This window comes from Lathyrus oleraceus, chromosome 5 (assembly GCF_024323335.1).
Source record: "Lathyrus oleraceus cultivar Zhongwan6 chromosome 5, CAAS_Psat_ZW6_1.0, whole genome shotgun sequence".
NCBI lineage: Eukaryota > Viridiplantae > Streptophyta > Magnoliopsida > Fabales > Fabaceae > Lathyrus > Lathyrus oleraceus.
In genome coordinates, this window is record NC_066583.1 from 137,725,043 (window position 1) to 137,748,024 (window position 22,982).

The window sequence follows — 22,982 nt, forward strand, 5'->3', positions numbered from 1 at the left end:
AATGACTTCCAAAAGATGACTGGTGATGGAAGTTTAGCTCAAGGATGCTGGGTTTTGCTTGAATCGAACTCTGCCATTAGTGAAGGTTGTCGCAACAGTAGCCTTTCTTGTGCTTACAGTTGATATTTGAGACTTGAAATGACTTCCAAAAATGTGTTGAATCAAGGCCAGGTACACAGTAACACGAGCTCTATGGAAGTTTCAGTAGAATTTTCCAAAATGAAAAATGGTGTGTTTTTGAGAAAGTGATTTTTCTGTTTGTTTTTAGTGGTTGCTAGGGTTCTGCAGAGGTAAAATGAAGCATTTATATGTTGTTTAGCATCTGTTTAATCAAGGTTTATGGAGAGTGAAAACAGAATTTGCTAATCAAGCCATTTTGCTAATTGACCATTTTTTTACTTAAGTGGCAAGGTGGATGTGCAAGCTGCGAATCGGGCCTTGTAACAAGTCATAAACAACATTTCTGAACTTAATTGAATGGCAAAATTGGTTGGGAATGGTTAATTTGAAACTTCACTTTTTCACCTCACTTGAAAATAAATCATGATAGTTCAAAAATGCCATTTTGATCCATAAGGTTTTGGTGCATGAGGGTTACATTTTTGGAAAGAGGAGGTCAAATGTGACTTGTTGGAAAAAAACCCCACCAAATTTGGCCAAATGGTTTGAGAGATATGGCCTTTTGAAGTTCAAGAATTTTTGAAAATGAATTGATCATATCTTGCAAACCATACATGGGAATTGAGAGTTCTTGGACTTTTTGGAAATGGGAGAACAAGATCTTCAACTTTCATGTTGGGCAAAAATTCATTTGAAGCTTGTATCATGATGTAAGTTTAGGATCAAGAAGTTTCCATTTTTGGCAAATTCCAATTACAGGTCAACTTTCTATTTTTGGAAATTTCTTGTCTGGCTTCAAATTCTTCCATGATGATGTTTGACATGTTATATGAGGCCTATATGGACATGAATGAACCCTCTCAAACCAAATCCCACCATCAAAACCATAAAATCAAGCCCAGTTGACCAAGGTTGACTTTTTAGGGTTTCTAGTAAAATGTGCATTGACTGACGACTTCTGAACATCCAATCCCTGACCAAAACACTTCCAAAGGACCCCTAGGTCATGTGAACATGTTGGACCAACCCTAGGGCCTTGGCTCAATGGAGATTGTACTTGCTTGATTGATTGACTGATCTCTTGACCAGTTTGACCTAATTCTTCTGATTGGCTTGCACTTGAGGCAAAGGGACAATGCAATGCTATGCAGTGGACCAAATTATGTTATGACCTAATATGAGAATGTATGTACAATGATAGGTGCAAATTTGAGGTGCTACAGTTGAGAACCAAAATGTGTGTGTCTCTGGTCTCCATCTTTCGCATAAAGCTAGAATGAATTTGTTATCTATGGACCAAGACAAAATCTTGCTTATATGACCAAAACCGGCGAGTTCAACATAAGGTTGAATCATCGGGTCTGTATGGACATATTTGTGGACCCGAGTTAGGAACCTTGACACATCCTATAAAAGAAAGAACAAAAAACTTGACTAAGTTGGTATGTTAAAATAAAAGGGGGTTGGTGAAGATGAAAGATAAAAAGTTAACAAAAGAAAAAACTTACATATGTTGCGATGTTTGCAACCGTTCCTCTATGTGATTCGCCCATTGTGAGGATAGACATTTTCTTGGGGGGTTGGTGTAGATGAAACTACAAGAAGTTGTTGTAGATGAAATTGTAGAAGAAGTATTGTAGAAGAAGTAGTGAGAGTGATGGTGTGGAAGAAGTGTTGATGAAGTGGATGTATTTATAGGCAAATGGATGGGAGCATGAAAAAAGTTGTGCTTGCATGGTGTCTCCACTTGAATTGGCGACCATGTACAACCTTTAAGAGGGGTCGCCATTCAAAATTGGCGCCTCCATAGGGGCATGCATGCAAGACCTAGGTCTGATTGCTTGGTTTCGAGGTCTGAATGCATGCTTTGACAAGGTGTCTCCACTTGAATTGGCGCCCATGTGCAAGAAATGAGTGGGGGCGCCAATTCATTTGGAGTGGGTGTCTGCATGTCTGCATGTCTGACACGTGGTTGTCCTCTCTCTTGCATGTTGAACATGTCACTTCTTAGTAGCTTGCATGGTTGACACATCATTTCGGAGTAGCTTGCATGTGCGACACGTCACTTTGGAGTAGCTTGCATGTATGACACGTCACTTCGAACTAGCTAGCATGTGAGACACTTCACTCCTCTATTTAAGTGTCTTACTATCAACATCCAAGACACTTCAATCACATTCATCTGCAGTAAGAAAATAGTTTTCATCTGCACAATGTCATCTTCATCATTATACAGTGTCAACGTTCACTACAACGGTGAAACATACGAGTCTGAGCTATATGGTTTTTGTTTTCGAAACACCGATACCATTAGACTCACGATCAGGAGAAATGCAACCTTCTTGCATTTGAAAAAAAGAATACAATCCTGTAAAGGATCAGGTATTGTGTCAAAGATCACATATCAAAATCCAATATTTTTTTAGAATAGTCAATGCAAGTATTTCCCCCTTAAGGTACGAGACGATGAAGATGTTGAATACATGTTTGTTAGTCATGAGCATTCAAGTTGCAACTGTATTGAGTTGTACATTACTCTTCAACCATGTATACCATCTCAACAGTCTCAACTAACCAGTCAGGATGAATCTGGTGAATTTGATCCACAATGGTCAGATGACGTCAACCCAGAAGCAGAAGCAGAAGTGGACGTCGTTGATGAAGAAGAAAAGGAGACCGAGATACAGGTTGATCACATGCTGAACAACGACGATGAAGATGATGATCAACCACCACCAATACCTCCTAGTCATGTCTACAACCCGCCTCAACATATGATAAATATGGATCTGCACGACGATGAAACATCCAACAGTGTTTTCTATAATCCGTATCCGAGATCAGAAGGCGAATTAAAGGTGGGAGACATGTTTCGTACCAAAGAAGAATGTGTTCTGGCTATCAAAAAATTCCACATGAACAAATCTGTTGATTTTACAGTGAAACACACTGATTCTAGAAGGTATGTTATCGGATGTCGTAACATGCTTTGTAAGTTTGGTTTGGTTGCGTCTTACAAGAAGAAAAACGACTCTTGGGAGATCGCTTCAATAGACCCACCTCACAGTTGCATTGCAACTAACGTTGAACAAGATCACCGTAAACTAAGCGCAACATTGATATGTCAAGACATTCTGCCGTTGGTTAATAAAGACCCATCAGTGAAGGTGAGTATAATTATATCCCATATCAGAACAACATATAATTATACTCCATCTTACAAGAAAGCCTGGATTGCAAGGACAAAGGCTGTTGAACAAGTTTTCGGCAACTGGGAGGATTCATACAAGGAATTGCCACGGTTTTTATGGGCACTAAAAACATATGTCCCAAGAATTGCGGCAATTATGGAGACATTGCCAGCGATGATTCCAGACGGAACCTGTGCTACAGGTAATAGAATCTTTCACCGTCTCTTTTGGGCATTTGACCCGTGCATCAAAGGTTTCGCATTCTGCAAACCTATTATTCAAATTGATGGCACTTGGTTATACGGAAAATACAATGGTACTTTGCTCATGGCGGTTGCACAAGACGGCAACAACAATGTCTTTCCCATTGCCTTTGCTCTTGTTGAAGGTGAAACGGCTGGTGGATGGGGTTTCTTTCTTCGACATCTCAGAACGCATGTGGCTCCACAAGCCAATCTCTGTTTGATTTCTGATAGACATGCTGCCATTGAGAGTGCCTACAACAACCATGACAACGGATGGCATGATCCTCCTTCTACCCATGTCTATTGCATCAGACACATTGCACAAAACTTCATGCGAGCTATAAAAGATAAGAATCTTCGCAAGAAGGTGGTGAATGCTGGGTATGCTCTAACTCAGACGTCATTTCAATATTATTGTGATGAAATTAGATTGTCTAATGAAGACATTGGGAGATGGCTAAATAACATACCAGTAGAGCAGTGGACAAGGGAATTTGACGGAGGTTGTCGATGGGGCCACATGACAACAAACCTTGTGGAATGCATGAACGGGGTATTCAAAGGAATTCGAAATCTGCTGATAACCGCTTTGGTAAGATCAACCTATTATAGGTTGGCTTCTACTTTCGCAACCAGAGGTGAAAGATGGAGTGCGGTGTTAATGTCCGGGTAAGTATTCAGTGAGTGTTGCATGAAGGTCATCAAAGAGGAGAGCATCAAAGCTAGCACACACGCTGTAACAGTCTTTGACCGTCATAGGCAAAATTTCAGTGTCCAGGAAACAATGGACCACAACGAGGGGAGACCAAATTTAGCCTACGCTGTTAGACTAAATAGAAGTTGGTGCGATTATGGAAAGTTCCAGGCCTTCCGCATACCTTGCTCTCATGTCATTGCAACATGCGCTTATACTCGTCAAGATGCTTACAACCATTTATCTGATGTGTACAAGGCCGACACCGTCATGAATGTATATAACCAAAGCTTCTCGGTACTACCAATGGAGGATTACTTGCCTCCATATGAAGGTGATATTGTTTGGCACAATGACGAGATGCATAGAAAGAAAAAAGGAAGGCCAAACAGCACACGTATCAGAACAGAGATGGATTCCACAGATAAAATGATAAGATTCTGTAGTATCTGTCGTCAACCAGGACACAACAAGAACAACTGTCCCAATCGATGAGCATCATCTAGGTCTTAAGCTTTTTGTAACATTGTATTTCTGTAACCTTCAATCATTATATATCATTAAGTTTTTGTTACAATGAGGTTCACAACAAACATCAGTACAAAATAAGCTATCTGAAAACAGAAATATTTCTAACTGATTACAACAATCAAATTGATGTCGTCTCGACCGAACATCATTTCCCTAGCATCCTTATCAGTCTTCATTCGCACCCAACCAACGATACTGTCAAGTCTCTCAATACTTCTAATTTTTTCCCCTTCTGGTATTTTCCCATCTAACCAACGAACCAGCTCCCTCTTCAGTTGATCGAACGTAGTGATGTTCCAGAACAGCATCAGCATCTGAGGTTTGTCTCTCGCATAAATCACCTTACCGTATCGGCGACGAACACTAAACATGATTGCCAAATGATTGTATGAGATGTGGAACAATTACTCACACAAACGCATCTATTTATAGCATAAAAATTGCATTTTAAGAGGAGTCTCCAATTGAATTGACGCCTCCTCTTAAACCCTACACAAGGGCGTCAATTGGATTGGCTAGGACATCTGCCCTAGCCAATCCAATTGGCACCTCCATTCAATTTTTAAGAGGAATCTCCAATTCAATTGGCGACTCCTCCTAAAAGTGGGGTAGTTTAGGAATTTTTTTGAAACCAGAAATATTATGGGAATTTCCTTTAAAAAGTGAGTTATTTTCGTAAAAAATTCACGTAATAATCTTAAAGCCAAAAAAAAAAAAAATCAAATTATTATAATATCCATCTTTTTGCAAAAAGACTCATTGATATATAAATCCATCTTTAAGTAACACTTTCCTAAAAACATTTTTCATTTATAAAGTTCAACTATCAAGACAGCGTGGAAATAGTAAACGAATTGTATTAATTACAACTAGAATTTATTTAAACATACAATTTATTTATACTTACTACACAAGTGTTTATTAAAATAAATATGAACAAATTTGTATAAAATATGACAAGTTGTTTTCATACACTATCTTATATAATTTATATTAATAAACTAAAAAAATATCATAAATTATTTCAATAAAATATTTAAAATAATATCACAAAAAATTACACGTCCTATTGACTAAGCTTATGCTTAAATAATTAAAGTTGACTGGCGGCTCAACAAATAACAACAACAAGCCTAATTCTCATTTACTACTATCTCTCCATCGATATATACGACGTTTCAACTAATTTATAATAAAAGTCAACAAACTAGTACTTGTTCTTTAAATCAAAAATTAAAATTTGATTCTTTTCAAAATTAAAAAATCACCTATTTTAATTTATTTTTTTTAAATTAAAAGCGAAAGTTTTCATTCATTTTATTTAGACCTGTTCAACTTCATTCAAACCTGAAGAAATGCGTCCTCCGGTGAACTCCGTCGGAGAAACTCCCGGAAACACTATTGATCCGTCGCTGGTTAGAACTTATCGTGCTTGGAAAGGCAATAACGTAAGTTAACTTTAATCAATTTCAATTTTTTCAATCTTTTCTCTATTGTTTTAATTTAATTCCGCAATTTTTTCAGGTATTTTTTCTTGGAGGAAGGTTCATTTTTGGACCTGATGTGAAATCTATAATTACAACGGTGTTTCTCGTCGTTGCTCCGGTGGCTGTTTTTTGTGCTTTTGTAGCTAGAAAATTGATCGATGATTTTCCTCATCACTCTGGATATTCGATATTGATTCTAGTTATTCTTCATACGATATTTGTAAGTAATTAATTTTTATTTATGCTGATTTTTTTATTTTTTAAATTAAACCTTATTAGTATTCATTAATTGATTTATTGCGTTCTTCTTTAGTACTATATGATTAATAATTGTGGGTGGTTCCTAATTAATATTTTGTTTATACTAGATCATGATTATAAATGCGTTATCATTTAATGTATCAGTTATTGTTACTCATCATGAGACATAAGAAAATCGGTTGCAAAATGTTGGCCTATTTATTCCTAAACTTGTAATGCTTATTGTCAGGTTCTGATTGCGCTTGTACTGACCTCAGGAAGAGATCCTGGCATAGTGCCTCGCAATTTATATCCTCCGGTGCAGCTGCCGGAGGATTACGATGGAAGTGTTAGTGTTAACAGTGAACATAATCTACCGCCGCATTTACCACGATTCAAGGAAGTAGTTATCAATGGAACAACTGTTAAAGTGAAGTATTGTGATACCTGTATGCTGTATAGACCTCCGCGCTGTTCTCATTGCTCGGTGTGCGATAATTGCGTGATGCGGTTTGATCATCACTGCCCGTGGGTGGGTCAGTGTATTGGACTGGTAATGGCCATTAATTAGTTCATAATAGTATCAGTATTATGTTTTCAAATTTCAAAATTATTGTATTCAAAAGAATCATCTAGTCTCTTTGTTAGGCCTTATTATGATTTTAAGATAGAAGAAAGAACAATTTTTGTGCTTTCATTGTAAGTTGTTATCTGTGTATGTGTTATGTTTTAAATTTTCCCGCACAAGCAATTTAGTGGAATTTTCTGCTTATTTTCCCTTTTTTTTCTTATATGTACATGGCGACAGCGAAATTATCGGTTCTACTATATGTTTGTTTTCTCTGCAACGCTTCTTTGTCTATATATTCATGGATTTTGCTGGGTCTACATCAAGAGGATCCAGGACTCGGAGGACATATCAATTTGGAAAGCAATGATCAAAACTCCTGCTTCCATTGCACTAATAATATACTCCTTCATTGCTGTCTGGTTTGTTGGAGGGCTCACTGTTTTTCATACATATCTAATCAGCACAAACCAGGTTTGAACACTATTTAACTCATAATCTCTTAACCTTAAATGTGACTTCTTGTTCTTAGCTATTTCATCGGTAAAACATTAATGTTCTTTTCTAGTTTGTTTTATTACATCTGTTGATGTTAGTTCCTTTTGTTTAATGTGCAGTCTACTTATGAAAATTTTAGATACCGTTATGATCGACAAGTCAACCCTTATAACAAAGGGGTAATTGAGAATTTTAAAGAAGTGTTCTTCACTTCCATTCCACCATCCAAAAACAATTTCAGGTCTAAAGTTCCAATTCCGAAAGAACTATCGGAATCATCAAGAAGAAAGGGGGTTGATACCGTTATGATTCCATCTTACAATGAGGTTGATGAGATGGAAAAGCATTACAAAGACGAGGAATATGGAAAGGGTAGTGACTTAAGTGAAACATCCGTAGATTTAAGCAGGATGCTTCACACCGAAAGTGGGCAGAGACAAGTTGCTTCCTTTCTAAAGCACTCCTTGTGGGATCGAAGTAGCAAAAAATGGGAAGTAAATCCTGAAGTTCTCGATGAGATACACGATATAGAATCAAATCGAATCACCGGTGATAGTAGTAATGAGCATGGTGACAACTCAGCAAAAACATCTACACTTGCAGAAAAATTCAAAGACGAAAATTAAAATTACGGGTGGGGGACAGAGTTAGTTAGGCTGGGATTTGATGGGGAGGAATGGCTTGTGTTCCATTGTTTTTGTTAAAAAAATGTCATTAATCTTGTTCATTGATTGCAGCTTATTTTTTCTTGAGTTATTCTGTGGTTATATATATAAAATTCTTTTAAATGTGACATTTGTGTAAAGAAGAAGACGATTAATAGAAATTGTGAAAAGTGATCCTTCCAATATGTTCATTTACTTTTGATGATGAATAGAAATTGTAGAAATGATCCTTCCAATATGTTGGCATCTATCATTTTTGTATGACTTATTTTGGATTGGTACTGGTTTTGACAGATTTTGTGCAACAGTAAGAGGTTTTTGGTTGCTAAAAGCATTGTATCTTCTGTCTTTTGGGACAAATTTAAATTGTGTTTTTAAACATAAAAGTACTTCTAGGGAGCATTGAGGACTCAGACCTTTCTTGCAAACATTGATGATAAAAGTAAAGGATGAGAAATCAATGGAATGGACTGTAAAAAAAAAAGATCAAAGTCAGTTTCTAGGGAGTTTTTGCACAGACTGCACATTGAAGGAAAATAGCATCCTCTAAAGAGGAAGTTAACATCAAATGTAAATTTAATATTATTAATATTTAATATTATAAATTTGTATTATATGGGTTTATAAAATTATTTTACACTAACACTAAACATATATTAAACATTTTCTATATTATGAATTTGTATTATATGGGTTTATAAAATTATTTTACGCTAACACTAAATATATGTTAAACATTTTCTATATTATGAATTTTTATTAGATGGGTTTATGAAATTATTTTACACCAACACTAAATATATTAAACATTTTCTATATTATGAATATGTTTTATATTTTATTTTATGTTAATTTTTGGTCTTTTTTAGGTAATTTCTTATAAGTTAATAAGGTTTTGATTGGAATATTTTAAAAATATTTCTCAAAAAATAAATTTGTTGTTTTTTGATAATAAAAAGGTGAAATTTATGTATATTCAAAAAATGTGCTTTTTGTGTTTTTGTATGGAAGAGAAAGAATAAAGGAGAAAAAAAAGATAATAATATTATTTTATTAGTGAAAATATTGATTAATTATCATATTGGTAAAGTTAAAAATATTAAGATTATCATATACTTCATTAAGTGTAAATCTGAAACATTAGATTAAATTAAAATAAAGACATTTTATTTTTCTACACATTGATGTGATATGATCGTTTGCAAATTTTTAGAATTCATTAATAAGAAAGAAACGGAGGGGGAAATGAATTAAGAAAAACATTTGAAATACATATATTAAAAATACATAACCATTCATTATCTTTATAGAAAAATATTATAATATTAATAAGGTTAGGAAACAAATTTGCTCAATAACCTATTACTTAATTATTTGTTGTCTTTATTGATAGAAGTTAAAATAATAATGCAAGTAGTAGGTAATTACTAGGTACGAACAGATCGGTATTAATTTAGTATAGATATATTTAGTAGGAAGTAAAAACTAGTTGATATTAATTAAGTGATGAAACAAATACTACTTTTGTTCATTTATATAATAGATAAGTCATTTTTTCCATTGAATAATTAATATATAATCTACAATCTGACAAAATACATAAGTTAAAAATTAAATTGTTTCTTATATAAAAGAATAAAGGTAATAATTTTTATGTAATTGATCTATTAAAATTAAAGATAATCATATTTATTATTTTCATTTAAAATAATCATTTAAAAATAATATTTTTTATAAACAATTTATACCTAGTGAAATCTTTCAAGACCGTAGTCTTTACCATTAGACTTCACACACACAATAAGCCATAACAATTTATATATTAGCAATAATAATATTTGTTAGTGAAACGACTTAAAATGATTAGTCAAACTACTAAATATTGGTTATCCAAAGATGAAGTAGAAATTTGTTAATTCTCGGTTTAACTATGCAAATAAGTGACAAGTAACATAGTAACCTAAGTCTTTATGGATGAATCTTATATACATAACACTTATTGTTTCTTGAATTAAGATCAAATTTTGAATCGAATTTTGTCTCCTGCTTTAAATATATTTGATTCACAAAAGTCATTTCATTTGTATGTCAATTTTATTTTGTTCGAATATCTGATATTTAATAAAGTAAGCAACTTTTTTTTGTCGTTATCACCACACATAAAAAAATAGTAATAGTCATTGTCTCTTAATATTGTTGAAAAGTCTATAGTATTGAACAATAGAACTCCAACCACTAATTATAAGGGGATGATCGTTGTCTTTGTTATATATATTAAAATGATGAAGCCCTTCATTGTTTAAGAATGCCCATGTTTTATGCATGTCATTTTGATACATATTAACAAAATCTTGATCGATTTCTGGACATGACTAAAAAATTAGGAAAAAAATGATCAAACTTAAAGATAGGAGTGTTAAAAGTTTTTTTTATCAAAATACTTAATGAAAAAAATTTTAAAAACTTACTTGGGTAAATATTTTGACAATAGTGAAGACGTCTACGAGAGTAGAATGAATAAGAACTCTAATTGATGTCATGACGGTTTCAAACTTTTTTCTAATTGTTGTTTGTTAAAAAATTTGGGTTTAATGATTTTGAAAGAAAAAGTTGAAGAATAGTGTTATGAAATTCTCATATAATGAGATAGTATATAAAGAGTGGCAATTGGTGTATGTGTTAAGATGGAATGAATGAGATAAAATTGATAAAAATTGTTGCATTTGGATTTATGTAATAAGAAGTTCACCTGTGAACATGAATGAGATAGAATTGATAAAATTTGTTGCATTTGAATTTATATAGTTATAAGAACATTATCTAGATGAATGATGATATCACTTTTAGAAGTTAACGTGTAAATATTATATGTATGAATGATAGTAACACTTTTATAATTCATGTGCTTACCAAATGTATTGTAACTTGTGTAAATGCAAAGCTTAGTTAGATGCGGTAACTTGGTCAAGCAAGAGTCAGAAAAGTTGCACCCTAGTATTGTCACGTATATGTTTAGTGTAAAACTGAAATATTTCTAATGGCGTAGCCTTGAATGAACAGTGTATATTATTGTATAATCGGGCCCATGAAATATAATAAAGAATGAATATAAATGCCATTAGATTTTTCTATCTTTGCATCCTTTAGACGATGATCATCCAAGAGAGAGAAAGCTCCCCATATATCTATACCATTTGGCAGTAGGTTAGTTCCCCCCATATATGTAGATGAATGGTGATATCACTTTTAGAAGTTAATGTGTAAGTATTATATGTATGAATGATAGCAACACTTTTATAATTCATGTGCTTACCAAATGTATTGTAACTTGTGTAAATGCAAAGCTTAGTTAAATGCGGTAACTTGTCAAGCAAGAGTCAGAAAAGTTGCACCCTAGTATTGCCACGTATATGTCAAGTGTAAACTGAAATATTTCTAATGGTGTGGCCTTGAATGAGCAGTGTATATTATTGTATAATTGGGCCCATAAAATGCAATAAAAATGAATATAAATACCATTAGGTTTTTCTATCTTTGCATCCTTTAGACGATGATCATCCAAGAGAGAGAAATCTCCCCATATATCTATACCATTTGGCAGCAGGTTAGTCCCCCCCCCCCCCCTCTAAAAAATGGTTTTATGCTTCTTATTACATACATAATAAGTTAATATGAATGTCGTCAAGTGTATTTGGAATTTGAATTTACGAATTACGTGTTATGTTAAGTGTTGTTTGCCTGTGTCTTGACATGTCTATATTTTGAATCTATTGTGTATTATTTTATTGTAGTTCATCTGAAGATCGATTACCAGAAATAAGAGATTCAACGCATTTTGGTATCGTTGATGGTTGAGGTAGAGCCTCGAAAGAATGTCACAAAAATCATTGACACAAACACTGGCAGTGAAAAATCTTCATATGATACTAAAGATGACAATTTTAAATCTGATAACAGTGATGATGATGTGCCTTTGTATTGAGATAAAACTATTACACCTGGTTCTAAGGAAAAAAACATTTTGGTAGTAAATACATGATAACAGTTTATTTATTGAAATCGATTTAAATGCACTTTTAGTCTCTTTAGTTTGGACATTTTAGACTATTGGTCTCCCTATTATAAAACCTAACTTTTCGGTCCCTAAATTTTAATTTCATTGGGATTTTTGTAGTCTCCCTCCTCTTTTGCATACGTGGTAGTGATAACTAGAATTTAAAAATTATTTTTAATTAGGTGGAATCAATGGGATAACCTCCACATGTTCAGGTTTTATAAATCCTTATATTATACCAGGAGAAAACGATGTGGGACTCTGTCTTTGTCATGACACTTAAGACACTAGATCATTCCAATAGCCAAACAACTCTAGGCAATCAATAATTTCAGCAGGCAAACACAAAGCTAGATAATGTATTAAATTTGCTTTGTCTTCACTATATTATGTTCAACATTCTAAAAATATAAAAGCTCCATACTAGTTTGTAATCTCTTCATATCCATTTCAATCAAAGCTAACCAACAAATAAAAACAATATAAATGGATTTCAACACAAATAATTCTAAAGAAAGTGAAATGTATCATGCTCATATCCATTTGTACAAACATGTTTACAACTTTGTAAGTTCCATGACACTCAAGTATGTTGTGGAACTAGGCATATCAGACGTAAGTCATAACCATGGACAACCAATGACTCTTTTTAAATTAGTTTCACCTTTGAAAATTCATCCTTCTAAAGTTAATAACCTCTATCCATTCTTATGCATGTTAACGCATAATGACTATTATGAATTTGGCTTCGATTAAGTGATTAGCTTGCATTGATGATCTTTATTTGAAGTTCATAAGCAGGGGTATATTGTTCCACTTGACATAAATGCTTATTATGCAGAATCGGATGAAGATGATGAAATACCTATTTTTGACTCCAAGGTTTTTTTTAAAAGTTATTATTATAGTGCTAAACCGGTTATATGCTACTTCTGATATTTTATGTTCTACTTATTTACTTAATAAGTAGAAACTTGGTTGTTCATGATCTTTTTGTTTGTTTGCTTACTTGTCTTTTTTTTTCATTCTTTCAAATGTTGGTGTCACGGTGAGAATCGGAGACAAAGCTATTGGATCAACTTGACTCGTAAAACATTGATATCACCACCGAACTTTTATTTTTCCAAGGGAAGGGGAAAAGATTCAAAATAAACCCAAAAAATAAACATGCATAGCAAATATTAAAACTAGAAGCAAAGCAAGTAGAGATCAAAGGTACGGGGGTTGATTATGCAAAGGGAAGATATTATCATCCTAAGCATTTGTAGTACTGTACAGGAACCTTTTGAATTTATCTATGTTTTGGTTTAAAAGTTGTTTGTATTTTTGAATGGAGCAATAAAAGGGGTAAACGATATTTTGGAAAGTGTTACTTGACTAAAGGTAAGTCAAAGTTTGAATTTGATATGCTTCATGTGTACTAAAGCATTTGAAAGTGTAATTGAAAAATCCATTGACTAAAAGTAAGTCAAGGTTTGTGTGTGAAATGCCTCATGTGTACTAAAGCATTTGCAAGTGTAATAGCCCATTGACTAAAAGTAAGTCAAGGTTTGTGTGGGTGTTTTAGCTTGAAAAAAAAAAGGAGTAGGGTTTGGTTTAAGGTAAATGCATGAATGGACAAACAAAGTCAACAAACAAACAAACAATACATGACTAGGAAGTCAACATAAGATCCTTTCCCTTGGATTTAGATACATAAAGATACATAAATTGGTAAGACATGAAAAAGCTACTTACATGTTTTTGAGGCATGATGAACATAAACAAGATATGACAAAGGTTTACATAACATCACAAGAGATAACACATGAACAAGTATGAGATACATAGTTATCAAGTAGACAAAACAGGTATCATAATCATGATATATAGTTGCCAAGCAAAGTTGTGACAAAAGAAAGATATTTAAAACATGGATCATATGAACATGGTATGGATAAAGTAAAACCCTGAGTGGATCACTATGCATAAAAGTCAAACAAGAGGCAAGAACATGTTAGGGACAAGTTTAGACCCAAACCCTAATCATGGCATGCATAAGAAACAAGCAAGTAGAAATCCTAATCACCTCCTAACCATTCATTCAAACATGTTTTCAAGGTGAATCAATTTAGACATGGTATGAAAATAATCAAGTTTAAAACATGTTAAGGATAATAATAAACACTTAAAAGAGTCTGTTATGATCATACAAGCTTTCAACATCAAGGACAACCAAGAAATAAACCAAAGGAATCAAATAGGAGCCTTAAAAACACTTAAAAGGTACATGTTTTCTATCAAACAAAAAATGGTGGAATAAATAATATTTTTTCAATTTTTTGTATCATCATAAAATAGACATTCTCATGAACAAATGGCAAAAGGAAGGGGTCAAAAATGTTAAGGGATCATAAAGTTATGGTTTTTTCATGTTGTGAAGAAAATGAAAGTTAACAAGTCATAAAAGAAAAACACATTGCCTTGGCCAGGTTCGAACCCACGCCCTTGGGGTTCCATGCGCTGCCTGATGAAATAAAAACAAAAAGGCTAGGGCAAAAGGACTCGAACCCCATCCCTTTTGGTCACAAGTGACTATGTTCCCTTTTGAATTTTCAACGCCACCTCAACATCATCATCAACCTTGCGCTTCTCTCTCATTCTTTCATTTTGCCTAGATTTTATATCAATCATATCTATCTCATTTCTCAATCATTTTTCACGAAATAAAAACCAAAGTTGCTCAGAATAATGCAAGGAATACAATGATACAATTGGTTTCATCTAGAACTCAAAGATGAGGACGCACGAAGGCCAAAACCATACCTGAAACCTTAGGTTCCCTGCAACATAAACTCACATAAACAACAAGATAAATGACATGTAAGCTAATGATCATTCTTAACACAATAAATGCTACATGTTTGCTTCAGAAATCAAAATGAAATGACATATGTATGATGAGTTTCAAAGTGCATGAGTCCTTACTTACTAAAGCAAGGTCTGATGTCTGTTCTCAAACTTCCAGAAGCAAGATAATGCTTCTAATAATTCTTGTGAGTTCCCATAAGATGCTTGGAACCCTTAGTTTGCAAAATGCACGAGCCAAATGAGAGAATGAAGGTTAAGGTTGAAAAGCTCTTAAGAATGAAGTTTTTATTGGAAATCTTGGTGTGTGAATAGATGAGGCCTTGCCCTCTATTTATAGTGATCCTTGAGGGTTTGAGAAGCCTCACATATCATAAAATAATCGTGTACTTTGATGGCTTGCTTGCTTGGTTGGGTTTTGCACAAAACACCCAGTGTGAAGTGTGGCAAAAGTGTGAAGTGCTGGAGTGCTTTGCATTGCTTTTTCTGAAGTATATGGGTTGACTTGAAGTTTAGAGTTGGTGTCTATCTGAGCCAAAGCCATTTGGGAGCTCAATGGTACTAATTATTGGATTAAAGTCACTTTACATAAGTGGAAGTGTGACCTTGTGCCAAAAATGGAATGATTCAATGTGTAATGAATTAGTTGCTTGGATAATGGCTTAAAAGTTTGTGTAATCTTCTTATTAGAGTGAGATTTAGAAGCAAGAAGGATATGTACTTAGAGATCTTGTAGATTTTCTTGAGTTTGCAATGTAACTTTGGCTTGTAACTTGACTTATGAACCACTTCATGATGCTATCTTCCCAAATTCGATTCTCTTAGGTCAAGCATGGGAAATTCTTGCTCTTAGACATTTTGGAAAGATGAAATAATGATCTACAACTTTCATGTTGAACATTTTTATTGAATCAAATGATATCATGGTGAAAAGTTGGCATAAAGTTAGTCATTTGACTAGGTCAGTATGCTGAAAATTTCACCAAGTGTTTTATTACTTGAAAAGCAAATAATTCCTCCACTTCATGGCCCCATATCTCCTCATCCATGCATTTTTTGGGTTTCATCACATAGGACAAAGTTGAAGTATGAAGCAAGATCTTTAATTTTATCATTGGAGCAAAGAAAATGGTGGCTTTGATCACAAGTTATCGCCTTGGAAAGTTGGGTACTTGGACATGATTTTTAGGGACTTCGTAAAAATTTCAAATTCTCCATCTTTGCCTCTCTTGCAAGTAATCTTGATTTTATTGATTAAATTTGATCAAATGACTTAATTTATCATATTTTAATGATCCTTGACTTGAAAAGTGCATAGTTGACCCAAAATCTTAAAAGTCAAACTTTGACTTTAGGCATCTGTTGACTTTTCATCAGTTGTGTTCAAAACTTTCCTTTGCTCATGAACTTATCTTCTTGAGCCATTTGAATTATATGAGTGGGTTATGAGGACACATTTGAAGGCCTTGGATCATGCCTCAAACCATAGGATCATGCTTTGGTCAAAGAGTCAACATTAAGCTGACTTTGACCAAAAACCCTAATTTGAATTGCCATATGAATTGTGGCTTGATGAACTTGAATTGAGGTGAGTATAAACTTTGACTGTTGATGGAGGGGTACTCTTGATCACCTTGATATATTTATGGTCATACTAAGCCTTGATTGGCCCATCCCTTGAACTTCTTGATGCCAAAACCCTAACTTGCAAATAAAGCAAAGCAAGACATATTTTTTTTTGTATTTTTGTAGGCTTAGCAAAGCATAAGGATATACACAAAAGTATGTGATGATATTGATGTTATGCAAATGATATAAATGATAAGGGGTCATAGGGGTGAAAGTTAGGGTATTACTGTAACACCCTTCTAAAATACCCCAAATATTTAATTAAAATAACAACATATAAATCAGAGTAATCATGCAATTAAGGGTGTCACACATTTATTTCGCACCATTCGTCATACTATTTAGTCATGCTCATTATTTAACTCAAAACATAAAGTATTGCACAATACGCAGCGGATAGAGATCATTCAAAACATGTAACATACTACATGTAAACTGGTTCAACAAACATCAACAACACAATTAAAATGTTCCCTCCCGATGTTACATCTATCAGAGCATGACCCACTAAGGAAACTACACTAGACTCCAAGCATTAGCTTCTACTCAATCACTGCTCGTTACCTGAAAAATAGTTGTAAGGGTGAGTTCCTCAATCGATATAATAAGCATTATAGAATATAATGTCATGTTAAGTAATTTAACACATTAATCACCCTAATCGTATCACACATTCAGTAACGGCATATCAACTCAAATATCATACTCAAAATCAACACAATTCATACTCATGCTCAATGCCAACACAACGCACGTATAACATTGGAATACATCCATTCATATTATACACTACACATATATTATGCAATGAGACTCCATGCATGCGGTACCGACTATTCGTGAACATATAGTTCAACTTCACCGACCAAATCCAGGTACGGCTACCAAGCTCACCAGTCCCACTCATTTGAGACCTAGTGACTCACATCACTAATTCCTCACCATGGGAATTAGCTACCACCCCAAGGGCCATGCTATGCACGCTAATTCACCTAGCATGCAAACATCAAAACAGTCCAAATGACTAACATCACTAATTCCTCACCATGGGAATTAGCTACCACTATAAAGGCCACATTATGCACGCTAATCACCTAGCAATGCAACATCACAACAATAATCCGCAACGGACCGATGCTCACTCTCTAAGCCATAAAACAGTCCATTCACAACACATGCATAACATACACATTCACAACGTTATGCATACCATCATACAGTATCAACACATGTATCAACACATAATATCATGTCAAATAATTAAACACAGTATTAGCACACTCTACTAATACCTATACTGCTCAAAACAGCGGGAAATAATCCCTACTATATCACACACCGATATAGGCAACCATCAATTAGGCACACAATATTTTAATTAACAATTTTTCCACTCTGCAACAGTGTTAACCGGTTAACGCCCTGGGTTAACCGGTTAACGCAGCACAAACACGCTTCCTGCCCAAAACTTAACAGTGTTAACCGGTTAACGCCCTGGGTTAACCGGTTAACGCAGCACAAACAACAATATCTCAGCAATCACAACAGTGTTAACCGGTTAACACCCTGGGTTAACCGGTTAACGCAGACAAAACAACAATTATTCAGAATACATAACAGTGTTAACCGGTTAACACCCTGGGTTAATCGGTTAACGCAAGACAGAAGCTGTTCCTGCGCTAACACAAGGCAGAATGCAGAATTCTCCGCATTTTCCGCCGTTGGAGGACTTCCGGACCTCCGATTCCAATTCCGTAAAAAGCTATACGTTCGGAAATTCACAACTAACCCAAACACAGATTCAATTACAGCCTAAACACAGTTTTATCCAACATAATTTTCCAGCATTCATAATCCCAATTAGGGTCAATTCAACGGCTTATCACTACCCATTACATGCTAACCCATAATACCCATTAAACGACGATAAACCCCCCTTACCTGAGTTAATCCGGCAATCTCTAAGCTCCAAGCTTTTCTCTTCTCCAACCTTTGCCCTTGCTCTTCCTCTTTGCCCTTTCTCCACTTTTCAGCCGCTTCTCTGTTTCACGTAAAACTCTTTTTACCAAATGGGATTCTTTTTCCTTACTTCACACTTATATATTTTCCAATAATTATTATTCCAAAATAATAATAATAATAATCCAATAATTCCAATTATTTAACTAAATTAATAAATATAATATTAATTTAAATCAAATAATTATCTTATTTTTATTGGGGTGTTACAACTCTCCCCCACTAAAAGAGTTTTCGTCCTCGAAAACATACCTCAAGCGAATAACTCCGGATAAGACTCCTTCATCTGACTCTCCAGTTCCCAAGTCACATTGCCACCTGCTGGTCCTCCCCAAGCTACCTTCACCAAGGCAATCTCTTTACCCCGCAACTGCTTCAACTCTCGATCCTCAATCCTCATAGGTGATGTTTCAACAGTCAGGTTATCTCTCACCTGTACATCATCTATTTGGACTACATGCGACGGATCATGAATGTACCTCCTCAGCTGAGACACATGAAAAACCTCATGCAAATTCGCAAGCGACGGCGGTAAAGCGATACGATAGGCTACCTCCCCTATCCTCTCCAAAATCTGATAAGGACCAATAAATCGAGGTGTCAACTTCTTCGACTTCAAAGCTCGACCAACACCAGTTATTGGAGTGACACGAAGAAACACATGATCTCCCTCTTGAAACTCAAGTGACTTCCTCCTCTTGTCGTGATAACTCTTCTGACGACTCTGAGCAATTCTCATCTTCTCCTGAATCATCTTAATCTTTTCCGTGGTTTGTTGAACAATCTCCGGTCCAACCACAACACTCTCACCGGACTCATACCAACATAAAGGTGTCCGACATCTCCTACCATACAAAGCTTCAAACGGTGCCATACCAATGCTCGAATGAAAACTATTGTTGTAGGTAAACTCAATCAAAGGCAAATAACAATCCCAAGCACCTCCCTTTTCCCAAATACAAGCCCTCAAAAGATCCTCTAGTGACTGAATCGTCCTCTCAGTCTGACCATCAGTCTGCGGATGATATGCAGAACTCAATCTCAGCTTAGTTCCCAAAGCCCTCTGCAAACCTTCCCAAAACTTCGATGTAAATCTAGGATCTCTGTCCGAAACAATACTCGACGGAATACCATGCAAACTTACAATTTTCTCAATATACAACTCAGCTAATCTCTCTAACGGATAATCCATTCTGATCGGAATGAAATGAGCCGATTTTGTCAATCTGTCAACAATCACCCAAATAGCTTCAAAATTCTTATTTTTCCTCGGCAAACCAGACACAAAATCCATACTGATACTATCCCACTTCCACTCTGGAATAGTCAACGGTTGCATTAGCCCAGACGGCTTCTGATGCTCAATCTTTGACTTCTGACAAGTCAAACAGGAATAAACAAAACTCGCAATTTCTCTTTTCATTCCCGGCCACCAAAATAACTTTTTCAAATCATGATACATCTTCGTAGCTCCAGGATGAATACTCAGGCCACTACGATGTCCTTCCTCAAGAATACTCTTCTTAAGTTCGGTAACATCCGGAATACACACCCGATTCCCAAATTTCAAAATACCATTCTCATCAACTCTGAATTCACCACCTTGACCTTGATTCACTAAAGTCAACTTATCAACCAAAAGCACATCGGATTTCTGACCCTCTCTAATCTCATCCAGAATACCACTCGTTAGCTTCAACATTCCCAATTTAACACTATTGTGAGTACTCTCACACACCAAACTCAAGTCCCTAAACTGCTCAATTAAATCCAATTCTTTAACCATTAACATAGACATATGCAATGATTTCCGACTCAATGCATCAGCCACTACGTTTGCTTTACCCGGATGGTAATTCAAACCAAAGTCATAATCCTTCAGAAACTCTAACCATCTCCTCTGTCTCATATTCAGCTCTTTCTGATCAAACAAATACTTTAAACTTTTATGGTCACTGAAAACTTCAAATCTTGACCCGTACAAGTAATGCCTCCATAACTTCAGAACAAATACCACAGCTGCCAACTCTAAATCGTGTGTCGGGTAGTTCCTTTCATGAATCCTCAGTTGTCTCGAAGCATAAGCTATAACCTGCTTATTCTGCATCAACACACCACCCAAACCCAACAATGAAGCATCACAGTAAACCTCAAATGGTTCCGACGGACTCGGTAATATCAGAATAGGAGCAATAGTTAACCTTCTCTTTAACTCTTGGAAACCTTCTTCACATTTTGAGTCCCAAACAAATGCTTGCCCCTTTCTAGTCAACATCGTCAACGGTAACGCCAACTTAGAAAATCCCTCAATGAATTTCCTATAGTAACCAGCCAATCCAAGGAAACTTCGAATCTCAGCAATAGACTTCGGAGCTCCCCACTTAGACACCGCTTCTATCTTAGAAGGATCAACAACAACACCACCTCTTGAAATCACATGACCAAGAAAACTAACCTCCTCTAACCAAAATTCACACTTGGATAGTTTAGCAAATAACTTCTTTTCTCGTAGAACTTCTAAAACCACTCTCAAATGCTCAGCATGCTCTTCTTCAGATTTCGAATACACCAAAATGTCATCAATAAACACCACAACAAACTTGTCTAGGTACGGATGGAAAATCCTATTCATATACTCCATGAATACTCCAGGCGCATTAGTCACACCAAAAGGCATTACAGAATACTCATAATGTCCATACCTTGTTCTGAAAGCAGTCTTCTGAATATCCTCAGTTTTCACACGTATCTGATGATATCCCGATCTCAAATCTATCTTGCTGAACACACTTGCACCAACCAACTGATCCATCAAATCATCAATCCTCGGCAAAGGATACCGATTCTTGATCGTCACTTTATTCAGTTGCCTGTAGTCCACACACAACCTCATAGTACCTTCTTTCTTCTTAACCAATAACACTGGTGCACCCCACGGTGACACACTCGGACGAATAAATTTCTTATCCAACAGATCTTCCAGCTGACTCTTCAATTCAGCTAACTCAACAGCAGACATACGGTACGGAGCCATCGATATCGGTCTAGTACCAGGTACCAAATCAATCGAGAATTCAACTTCACGCTCTGGCGGCAATTCATTCACTTCTCCAGGAAACACATCAGGAAAATCACACACCACGGCTAGATCGCCAATCACCAGTTTATCTTTAGCCTCCAAAGTCGCTAACATCATAAACAACTCTGCCCCACCTGCTACTTCCTCATTCACCTGCCTTGCTGATAGAAACAAATCCTTACCTTCCTCAATCTCAGGAAGTATCACAGTCTTATCAAAACAGTTGATAGAAACTCGGTTAAACACCAACCAGTTCATACCCAAGATAACATCAATCTGCACTAATGGAAGACACACAAGGTCTATCCCAAAGTCTCTACCAAAAATACTCAAAGGACAACTCAAACAAACTGAAGTAGTAGTCACTGAACCCTTCGCAGGAGTATCAATCACCATACTTCCATGCATCTCAGATATCTCTAACTTAAGTTTCACAGCACAGTCCAAAGATATAAAGGAATGAGTAGCACCGGTGTCAATAATAGCTACAAGAGGAAAGCCATTAATATAACACGTACCTCGGATCAAACGGTCGTCTGCAAAAGTCTCAGAACCCGATAAAGCAAAGACCTTGCCTCCCGACTGGTTCTCCTTCTTTGGCTTAGGACACTGTAGACTGATATGACCCACCTCTCCACAGTTGAAGCAAGTCAGAGTCTTCAACCGGCACTCTGCAGCCAAATGACCACCTTTACCACACTTGAAACACTTCTTCTCGGCACTGGTACACTCGTGGAAACGATGTCCCGCCTGACCACATCTGTAACACTTAGCAGGAGCACTAGAGTCTCCCCCACTAGGCCTCTTCATCCCACTCTTTCTCTGGAAACCTTTGCCAGCTGCATACGGTTTCCCACGATCATTCTGATTCTTGCCTCTCCTATCAACCCTCTGCTGATAGCTCTCCGCTCTGGCTTTGGAATCCTGTTCAAAAATCCTGCAACAGTCCACCAAATCAGAAAACACTCTAATCCGCTGATACCCAATAGCCTGCTTGATCTCAGGACGTAACCCGTTCTCAAACTTCACACATTTTGAAAATTCTCCAGCAGCCTCATTATAGGGAGTGTAATACTTTGACAGCTCTGTGAACTTAGCAGCATACTCAGTAACAG

At 35.6% G+C, this 22,982-nt stretch overlaps 1 protein-coding gene across 1 annotated transcript; it reads left to right on the forward strand.

The window, feature by feature from the left end:
* The first annotated feature begins 6,009 nt into the window (after positions 1-6,009).
* On the forward strand, positions 6,010-8,422 carry LOC127078400 (probable protein S-acyltransferase 6). The gene is made up of 5 exons (XM_051018861.1): positions 6,010-6,229; positions 6,306-6,488; positions 6,759-7,061; positions 7,317-7,550; positions 7,694-8,422. The coding sequence occupies exons 1-5, from the start codon at positions 6,137-6,139 to the stop codon at positions 8,198-8,200; spliced, it is 1,320 nt and encodes a 439-aa protein (XP_050874818.1). The 5' UTR covers positions 6,010-6,136; the 3' UTR covers positions 8,201-8,422.
* Positions 8,423-22,982: the final 14,560 nt, after the last annotated feature.